This window comes from Lissotriton helveticus, chromosome 1_1 (assembly GCF_964261635.1).
Source record: "Lissotriton helveticus chromosome 1_1, aLisHel1.1, whole genome shotgun sequence".
Lineage (NCBI taxonomy): Eukaryota > Metazoa > Chordata > Amphibia > Caudata > Salamandridae > Lissotriton > Lissotriton helveticus.
Window position 1 is genome coordinate 257,258,098 of NC_136057.1, and position 11,034 is coordinate 257,269,131.

General features: G+C 44.2%; 1 protein-coding gene across 1 annotated transcript; it reads right to left on the reverse strand.

Annotated features, from left to right (window-relative positions):
* Positions 1–3,894: 3,894 nt before the first annotated feature.
* On the reverse strand, positions 3,895–10,720 carry LOC144769129 (proto-oncogene Mas-like). Its single transcript, XM_078653137.1, has 2 exons — positions 10,610–10,720; positions 3,895–6,811 (listed from the first exon to the last, which is right to left on the reverse strand). The coding sequence occupies exon 2, from the start codon at positions 6,779–6,781 to the stop codon at positions 5,831–5,833; it is 951 nt and encodes a 316-aa protein (XP_078509263.1). The 5' UTR covers positions 6,782–6,811; positions 10,610–10,720; the 3' UTR covers positions 3,895–5,830.
* Positions 10,721–11,034: the final 314 nt, after the last annotated feature.

An 11,034-nucleotide genomic window follows, 5' to 3' on the forward strand; every position in this document is an offset into this window, starting at 1 on the left:
ATAACCGTTTCTCTTGGGTTCAATTCAATACCTTGATTGACAGGTCATACTTTAAGAATTTTCTTAACAGCATCGTCACTCTCTCATCATGTTGTGTCTTAATACTACCGCGTTGTATCATTTCATTGCGATAGAAAAAAACACACCAGGTATAAATGCCAATATTGATGACATAATTCTCTAGAAAATAGAGGATGTCAAAGCCACCCGTAACAGCATGTGTTTGAATTTGTATGCTCCCACAGGCATGGTGAGGTGGGTAACTCTTGAGACTCTGGATGGAGACCCACCTGGAGTCAAGCTGATGACAAGTCCAATATTGAGAAAACCTTTGCACCTACTAGGGCCACCACCTTTGCCGAATTGTTAGGCAGAAGCAATTTATCTACTACATCTACTTTATTTAAAGCTCTCCTATTTTCACACAACTGGATCTTCACATCACATTTATGAGCCACCATGTGCATAATTTCTCCCGGTATACCTTTACCGTTCCATGCACACTAAGTGGTAATTTATGCTATTTGATTTTTCACCAACTATATTTGAACTTGTGGTTTAGCATTGGGATCTAAATACACCCCTAAATCTTTTTGTACTGACCAATCTAACATGCCGTCCCTGTTAACAGAAACATACATTTGTCTTATGGCAAACCTATCCCTGTAGTAAGTCTCACCTTGGAAACATCCTCTCAATTGTATGTGTTGTCCTTCATACCTCCCAGGATTAATATCCGTTTTTACAGACGTACTTTCCCTCCAAACAAACCTTTAATCAGTTGTTCAGAAACAAAGGTCATTGGAAGAAGACACAAAACTTACTTGAACTTTAAGACCTTCACTGCACACCTTGAACTTAAGGGTACCTCGATTCTTATTACCCATCTCGATAACTATCTTGTCTGTCACTGCTCTGTTTTTCCATTGGACTACTTTACTACTTCTACAACAAACCACAGAGTGACCATTCTTACCACATGTGTTGCAAGAAGCTCTGATCACAGGACAATCTTTGTAGTGAGCTATATGTCCCCTTTGTCCTCAGTGAAACCACCGACCCTTGAAATCACTCTATGCTCCTATATTGGTATCCTATTTTTTCCTCTTTTATGGCATTCCCCAGATATTTGTTTTCATGTTTTGTTAAATCTCTCACATAAATCATCCTATGTTCTATTTGTTTTGCCACTACCAAAACTTCAGGAAGAGGAGTTTAATCTTCTAACCATGTTCCTACCTTATTTTATGTCTATTAAAATTGAGAAGCAACCCTGATATGTTCATCGCACAAGCCACCAAACTTGCAGGTAGCAGATACTTTCATAAGAGCAGACACAAACTTTCAACATCTCTTCTTCTCTTTGTATAATCTTACAAAATGGTAGCATTCTAAGGTGATACTAATTAATGGTAGGAAATAAATAATTTTTGTTAGATACATATGTCATATGCATTTAAATTAAACCTCAAGGGTATTCTGCCTGTAAAGCAGGCAAATGCTCTAACACTTCCTGTCCGTCTACACCCAAACAATGCTGTAGCAAAGATATTTTCCTCTCAAGACCTCTGTTTGGCCCACATGCTGCTATGTAATTTTGAAAAAGTGTATTCCATTTACTCCAACCAACTAACATTCTCCTAGATGAGTCGAGAACAAAGGTGGTGAAGTGACATTCAGCATTTTGTCAGAAGTCTTAACTTGTACAATGACTTCCCTTTCAGCATAATGAGAAAAGACAACAAACACCGGTGCAGTTACTTTCAAACAAACTACCTACTAGATTATGCAGAGAATTCAGAGTATGTTTGCGATTGAAATTGTGATATGAAAAAGAAAAACTTCGGAATTATCCATATGCATTTGAAGAGAGAGCAAAAAAATAATGTATAGTCAAAACTTCTGTGAATTTCTGTTACAAGACAACCGACAATTGCTGCAGTAATGTTCACAAAGAAGATAGTGTGTGGATCACTGGGTAGTAATAACCTTTTGTTCTTTAAGATGATTCAGTGTAAGTGTGTGGATCATTGCTGAATGCAAGTAAATCACTGAGTGTCTGGTTGAAGTATTCCATTCCTCTTTCTTTCCCCTTCATTTTCCTACACCAGGTGAGGAATGCATACTTTGAATAGTTAGGGGGGCATTAGGATGGCGGGCAGACTTTGCCCGCCCACCATCCTGACGGGGATTGGGACCGCCCCCCCATAAGGGCGTGGGTCCCGTGGGTGGTATTAGGATGAGGCCGCCACAGTGGCGGCCGCATCCTGCATTTATAACATTGTGGTGGGCGGTGCTCTCTGCATCGCCCGCCACAGTGCCATAAATGCATGCATGCATTTGCATACACAATGCGGCAGGCACCGCGCGGTGCCTACCGCATTGTATATGCAAATACAGGGGGGTACCAGAGGTACCCCCCGTGTGCACCCACCACCCCTCCTTCACTTTGGAGGCCCGCAGGGGCGGAAAAGCGGCGGACGGTCTTTCAGTCCGCCGAGGTCCCCCCCGCCATACTAATATGGCGGGGGGAAAACTAATCAGGATGTCGGGCAGATTGCCCCCGCCAGGCTGGCGGTGGCAATCCGCCCGACATCCTAATGGGCCCCTAAGAGTTCAGTTTAGCCTAGTATGATCCCGGATAGAGTACCACAGTCTGAAGGCGAGGCAGGAGAAAGCCTGTTTGGATGTTTTCGCTCTTATGAATGCTGGGAGTTCCAAGATAGCTTCTGTCCCTTGCATTCGGTACTTGGCGCTAGGGTTTTCATTCTCTACCAAAATTGTCTGAATACCATCTTTTGTCTGTTTTTATACTGGTTTTATTTATGCCTCTGTAACTATACGTTATGGACATTTTATTGCAGAAAGTATGTGTTTGAAACTTTTATGGTCTCTGGAACCGAATAAAGTTATTTTTGAATCAGGGCTTCTGTTCCTGTGGCCTCCGGTGAATGTTCGGGGATTTTAATTTCCATCTGGAAACTACAGCAGATCCAGACACAGCCAAATTGTTAGACTTGATGAAGTGTGGTAACTTAGAGCGACGGGTAACAGAGGCGCCTCAACAGCAGGACATATATTGGATGGCATTTCTTCCAATAATCCACATTTACGAATGACTGCCAGACTGGTGTTGGGCATCCCAAAACACGCCCCAATAGCGAAAGAGATATGGAAGTTGCACTGGCTGTCAGTTGGGAAGCGTACCAGGTTCAAGGCGTTGTGTCTTGTGCATAACGCACTGTACGGAGCAGGACCGGCCTATCTAAAAGAGTGGCTGTACTGGTACATTCCAAATAGACCATTATGTTCATCTGATGCCAAACTGGTCTATGTGCCATTTGTAAAAAAAAGCCACATGGGGAGGCTAAAGCTTTGTAGTCAATGCAGCTCGAGCCTGGAATCAGCTCCCCTTGTATTTGAGAGGTATGTCGAACCTTTTGGCTTTTTGAAAAGCCTTAAAAACTTAGTTGTTTGCAGACTATCAGGACTCCGGGCTCATGCCCAAGGATGTTTCACATCGCGCCAGGATACCTACGGTAACAGTGCGCTCAATAAATGCTATAACATAACCTTTATCCCCTTCGCCACTGGGCTAATACCCGCGAGGTGTGGGGGAGGGGGGCGCGCACGGCACTGCAGTTCTTGTGACGAGCTCGGCTCGTCACGCTGCACGGTGGCGCTGTGCTCATGATGAGCTGAGCTCGTCATGACCACGCCCGTTTCTATGGAACGCTCAGCAGGGGAATTTTCCCCGCGTGGGAGCGCCGCGGCAGTCATGAGACGAGCTCAGCTCGTAATGAGCACAGTGCCACTGTGCCTCATGACGAGTTGAGCTTGTCATGACGAGCTGAGCTCGTCATGAGTACTCAAGGTGTTATCCTTAAGGAGGTGGGGTTGGGCAGCATATAACGCTTGATGAGTTAAGCAGGGAATCCTACAGTCCATTGTCACTTCCAGTTGGAAGGAGTGGTGTTTTTGGATGGGAGTTATGTGATCACATGTTCTGGCTCCTTCTATTAGGTGAGAATCCTGCATGCAGTACCTGGTCAAAGAATGGTTAGTGGCAGTCTCATCTTCAGTGAGCCGTCGGTTTGCAATGTTGATGTCTGAAAGTTTTGCTTGAGGACATATACCAGTTGTTAAGCAGGTAACATGCCATCTGTTTAAAGATTAGTAAAATACCAGGCCATGGGAACATACACTATTCTGAGGGTTGAACCTACTTGGTCATATGTGTGTTATATTTATCACTACTTTACTTGATAAAAGCTATTGCAAGTGAAACAAACTGTGGCAAAACAGTGTGCCCCCTTCCTTAATAGGTGTCTATCTTTCCATCCATGGCAACGTGGGTTAAGTTGTAATGCTATAAATTTAGACGCCATGGGGTTCTCTGTGGTGGTACCACCTGGTCTCTTACTCCAGGGATTACTGCCCCATTGACACTAAAAACAAACATCTGTGTGGCACACCAAAGTCACCATATGGAAATCTGTGGTTCAATAATTCTCATACAATCAGTCTTTAGAAGAAGTAAACAAATGAGGTTTTGGCTTACATTTTCATGACTGACGCACCTATGTCTGATTTCCATTTAGACTAGTTTCTAATCTTAGCAAGCCATGATCCACTGCAAACCTTCCTCTGTCTTCTACCAAATCCTAACTCCTGGCAGCCCAAAATGTGGGCCGGTTTGCAGCTCTTTTTCATTGTTACTGTGAATGGTGGCTCCTCTGTTTGCTGTAAAAACAGGAGCCACGGCCTAATAAAACCAGTTCACTTTCTTCTGCCACCTCTGATTGTCCAGTCATACATGTCTGTGAATATCTCAGCTTTGAATACATTTGTTTCTCTAACACTGGTCAAAGTTCCCTGGGTGATTTGTAATATTACTCTTGTCTACTTGAAATCTTTTCCGGGTTGGCACACCGTACACCAGCAACACTTTAGAATGTAGTAATAATTGTGATTCACTTGGATTTGATGACACGGCTACTTCTGTTTTTATGCAAAATAATCCTGTTTGAACTGTTGCATTGATAACCTCTTAACCAGCCTTTCATCATGTGTGCTTGACTCGGTTTGCAGGTGATACATTTGTTGTTGTACATTTACTCAAAGTACCTGAATTCTTGGCTAATGTTCCCATTACTTGTTCTGAACCACCTAATGCTGTATGTGTTTGTAAAAAGGTGATGAGATCTCCATGTCCTTGGGGAGATATTCTATAACATCACTCATAGGCAGTCATGTATGTTGCTAAAGACAGAGTGGAGAAGTTTGACAATCCATGTGCTGCTCTGATAGCACCACTTCTGTCTCATGACCTCTGTTATGTGATCAGTCACCGTCACTCACCAAGTTCCATTGCCATGCCTCTCTGTCTCTCTCATCAAACATCAGTTCATCTATCCATAATCATAAGCACCCACAATAAGGTGGTTTATGAGCTCCCTTTCAACCATAATCTTAGTCCTCTCCATAAAAACATTGGAAGTGCCATCCATCAAATATATGTTTTAAACACCATCAGGTGGAAACAGTGGTGCAACATAATGTTGTCCTGTGACTATTTGTAAAACACGAACACATTAATAGTCTCCACCTGTTTCTCACTTCACCCATCCCAAGCAAAAAAATATTTTAGGATTGTAATTCAGGATCCCTCATTGGATATTGGTCTCTTTGAGGCAAACATTGTTTCAATTCCTCACATCACTTTCAACAAAAACCTGTTTTGTATTTCTGGATTGGACACTGGATGCAGAGGTTCCACTAGGTTGGACAACTCAACTTCATTTGATTCCCTTCATCTCTTTCTTCACCTTTAGCTCATAGTAGAGGTGGGTGAGTTAGAGTTGTTCTTTACGTGATCTGAACCGGTATCATCATCAAGGGCCCTGCTGAGGACAACCTTGATAGACTCCCTGAACCTCTTCTCCTTCCTGCTGCCCACCAATAAGTAGATGAGGGGGTTTATACTACTGTTGATGGTGGAGAGAAGAATGGTGGCATGGTACAAATTATAAGGTATTTCTGAACTATAGAGTATTTCAAATGCATAGTAGAATCTAACTGGCATTGCGAAAAAGAGAAATATGAAGACGCTTGTGATTATCACCACGTACAGTTGTGAAGAAGGAGACCTTACAGCTGTTATCTTTAGCTTCACCAGCATAACCAAGCTTGACATAACCATGAGTGGCACACAGACTAGGCAGTGGAAGATGCTGCTGAAGAATACTGCTGCTGGACATATTGAATCCATCAAAGACTCCATCGGCGTTATTAATAAAGCAAAAACCCAAATCAGGACACACACAATTGTTGATTGGTGTCCAGAACGACGACACTTGAACCAGATGGGACAGAGGACGGCCAGGCACCTCTCCAAACTGATAGCTGTCAGCAGATAGAGTCCTGTGTTGTATCCAAACTGCATAATCAGCTGTGTTAACTCTATAGTTATATAAGCACTAGTGGTGTAACTTTCATTATCCGCTATGTAAAAAATACTCAGACAGAAGACGCAGAGAAGAAACGAGAAGTCTGCGATGGCCAGATTCAAGATGTAGATGCTGAAGGGGTTCCTCTTTATGTGGAAACCAAGAAGCCATACGACCAAACCATTTTCGATGCATCCCAGCAGAGAAATGAAAAAGTTTATCCAGTAAAATATGTCATAATCCACATACCAAATTATAGTAGAGTAATTCCCTTCTGTTTCATTAGCCAACTGCTCTTTCTCTTTGAATGGGATCAGAAAATTGCACGCCATCACAAGGATATATCCTGGTTCTTGAATAACCTACAACGACAAAAAAGATCCCTTTTCTACCAAATATATTTTGCTTACATTTATTTAAAAAACCACTATGGGTTATTCAGAGTACTGGTTGTACTCTATTCCCATCAGTCTATTACAGGATAGCTCTAATACATTTTGCTGTGCCTCAGTTGCATTTTATCTTGTGGTAATTGATACGACTTGACATTTGTGAAGAATATTTCCTCTGGTTATACACACTCATCATTTATTTAGAAGGATAGATCAAAGAAAGGAAGTTAAGATGTTGTAGGGGCAAAATGACTGTGTTGAAGGTTGAACATCATATATTGAAAACAATGGATGATATATAGACCGCAGTTGTCTAGATTTATATGTGAGAACATACTGCTTATTTATAAAGCGCACGTTTACCCAAGGGTATCTTGAATAACAGATGTTTATGGTTATCCAACAGTACTAATTTTATTGGCCCCAGAAGGATGACAGGCTGAGTGGAACCTACCGAGATTTGAACCTGTGACCATAAGGTCAAACACAGGCACCTACATTGGTGCATTAGTCCACCATGCCACGAGACCCAGCTGGTGGAGAAGTTTCTAAGGAAGAGGGGTTTAGCAAGGCAATGTATAAAGTGGGGTCTTTTATATTTGAATATATAGCAAGGGAGTGCACACTATGTTTGATGAGCAAAGAACTGTGTGCAGCTCTATAGGGAATGAGCTCTAGGTCTTACCGTTGTGCGCTTCTGCTTTCCCTCCTGCTACTCACCTTTCCCCCAACTCAGACCGTTTTCACTGGGACTAGGGGGAATCCTGAATTTGCTAAGTCATTTGACCCCTGACTGTATGTAGTTCAGTAGAGTTTGGGTCAAATATCTCTATTTATCAAAGAAGAGGCAGATGGTCATCTCGTATACTTGGAGAGTTGTAGCCTATGCTCGGGTGCAATTCTTTTTCCACACACAGAGCACAGTCCCTTGAAATCCACTGGGCAGGCTCCTGAAGAGAACACCACCACTAGTAGGTGGATCTAAAGGGCCCATCCAGAAGAGCAGAATTAGGAAAGGAGAGCCTGGGCAGCTATCAGTATTCATGTTGAAGGAGTGTTGGTAGACTGCAGGAAATATGAAGGAGATATATGGAGCAGATCTGAGACGGAGATGTGGCCAGGGCCAGAGATAATAGTCCTAGGTCCTTCCAAGCTCTAACAGGCCTTAAAAGGGAAGACGACAAAGGAAGACGCTCCTAACCTCCCCGCCCTTTAGCTGACCACACCACACCGAGAGGTCTAGAAGGGTCAGGTGGCACAAGGGGCTGTGCTGGATAGATGACCATAGAGGATGGGAAATGGCCTTTACAAAACAGGCTAAGCCGTGCATGCCGTTTCCCCGCCAGCGCAGCCACGCTCATGTCTTAACTATCCATATGCATAGTTAAGGCATATGCGTGGCCTAGATGTTGGAATGGGCTGGCCCGGGAAGAGGAAGGATCGGGGAGGATGATGTGAGGTAAGTGGGGCTGGGACCTAGTTTTGGAGGGCGTTTTTAAGGCGGGGGTGGGTTAGTTTTTGGGGCTAAGGGGGGTCGGGGAATTTTTAGGGCTGTGGGTTGGGGAAGCTTTTAGGGCTCAGGGGTGATCAGGGTACTTTTTTATTGCTCAGGAGGGTCAGGTTTGTTTTTATGTATCAAGGGGGGCGGGGTAGTTTTTATGGCTCGGGGAGGGGGCTGGGGTAGTTTTTAGGGCTCATTGTTAAGGGCTTGGGTGTGAACTTTACCACACATATACCTTTACCACGAAATTGCATTGTAAAGGCATGCGTGGTCAAGGAATGCATTGTTCAGACACATTCATGGTTAGGGCAGCGATGGAGAGGAACGCGTGGTTTAGCCATGCGTGCCTCCATCCTACAACCACAGAGGACAAGCGGTAGGCGGGCGAGGGGAGGAGGCACAATCCCAGGTCACAAGTGGCTCAGACGACCAGAGGTTGGTACGAGGACTCAGGAAAGTGATCTCGTCTTTGCAGACAAATCAGGTATGCATGGGAATAAGTACAGAGTAGCATCTATTGCATGACACAACCCCCCTTTCACCCATTAAAGATAAGGCTGGTGGCCAGGGACTGCTCCCAAGGGGCCTCAACAGTGTCTCAGAAAGAGGGCAGGAGGGCTTCCTGATGGCATCGCTCCCTCTGCCTCTCTGCAAAGAAAATGCAATGTGCAACTCTACATGCCTTCTGCTGTCTCTAATGCTTGCTGATAGATTTCACTTTAGGTTAGTCACTTAACAAGGAATCCCCCACTGATGCATAATGTGCAGACCACTGATGACTTGTGGGTACCAAAAGGATCTTTTTGTTATCAAATACTGGACTATCAACTGATAAAGCTACCAACATGTAATATGATTATGGTTGACTGCCGAGGCGCTTAATCTCAACTTGCATATCTTGTAGAGTATTTGTCTAATGTAAAATTGAGAACTGTGCCCCTCGCTTGTATAAACCCACATCATGGAAACAATGCTGAATCATTTTACAAAATTCGCTTAATTCGCAGTGTGAGGCTACTCTCTCACAGCTATGCCTGGGCTGTACTTAAAGTAACCACTAGAAAGTGGACAACTACCTGAAAGTGGTAGCTGAATACCTAACGAAGAATGACTTTTCTGGGAGCACACCTACATTTGCAGGTACACCCACAAACATAGTCCCACCCACAACACTGAATTTGAAATGGCTTAAAAGGTACCCTGGGAGCTGCTCAGCATGGTGAACGCTCACATCTGCAGCACAATGAGATCTGCAGCTCACCAGTGCCAACTCCGGCAGGGCCTTTCAGCCTTCCATACTTCCGGAGTGGGAAAACTGAATAGCTGTAAACGCGAACCATAGTAACTTTTATTTACAGTGATTAGAAAAGAGGCAAGTATGTAAAGAAACACAACATAAAACACAATATTATTAATATTGGCAAGTACACGTTGCACAAAGTGAAAGTGGTCAATTTTCTTTCTATTTTCAGAAATTGTGAATTTTCATTGTGGTAATTTTGCGCACAATGAGGCATATTTACAAGTGCATTGCGCCACCCGAGCATCACTTTTTACAACGCTCCAGTGGTACAGTGCCCTGTTTCATACTTACAATGCGGCGCTAAGCCACTTTTTGTGACTTAATTGGGCATTGTAAATATCGTACCCTTTCATGCAGTTTTCTACGTCAAAGGGGCATGCAATGGGTGTTCCTGGTGGCGTTCCACCATAACACCCATTGCTTTTTGTAGCTGACCCAGAATTACGAAGATCTGTAAATCAAGGCAGCGCCAAAAACTAATACCACTGAAAAGCAGGCATTAGAGTGGTGCAACGAGGAGAAAGAAGCAACTCGCCTTTAATGATTATGTATGTGCAGGAAGGTGCCCTTTTCTGCACATAAACAATCATCCTTGGAAAGCAGGCGCCCTTGCACCCCTTGCACCATGGCGCAAGTGTGTCTGTGTTGGCGCTAGGCAGCCTATTTAGTGCAGGAGAAAACACAGGGGTGCGCCGTATTCTCGTGAATACAGCACACCCCTCCGCTTTTTAAATGACTCAGAGTGGCGCAGCCTCACTTCTTTATAAATATGCCCCCATGTTTCAACTCATGCGCGCGAACACTTGTTGAATCCAGCCCTCAATGAACAAAAGGCCATTATCTGCCGCACCGCCTGCACCCCTTCTCATTAAGACAATTACCACGGGTAGTAAAGACGCGTACATTTTAGAAACTTCGTTACTAACATTTCATAGCAACACGTTCTGTCTATGGGAAATATTACCTGTTGCCGACGACAAGCAGTCGAAGGGTCGGATGCTTCTGGGCTTCGAGCTTTATTCCAACAAGCCCAAGCTAACGCTCACCAGGACAAGCAGGGAAAAACGAGTCCTTTCTGCCCTGAAGGAAAGGGAAACAGAAATTCTGACTTTAATAATAGCAGCGTGCGTGTAGCTGTGGGGATTAGATATTTTAACCACATCCTCTGCTAAACTTGCTTCCAAACAAGGGCAGAGTGTGCGTGGGCGGCCCGCTTCCCGCCCTCCGGGCCCGGGCCTTGATGAGCCACCAGGGAGCGAGAAATGTGGGATCACGGGGTCCGGGCGCTAATCAGGGCAGAGCTGGCTCCCTAAAGGGAAAACGTGGAATGAACTGGCAAGTTTAGAGTTCCTTCTGTCCCGTCAACTGAGCCGCGTTGTGACTGCAAGG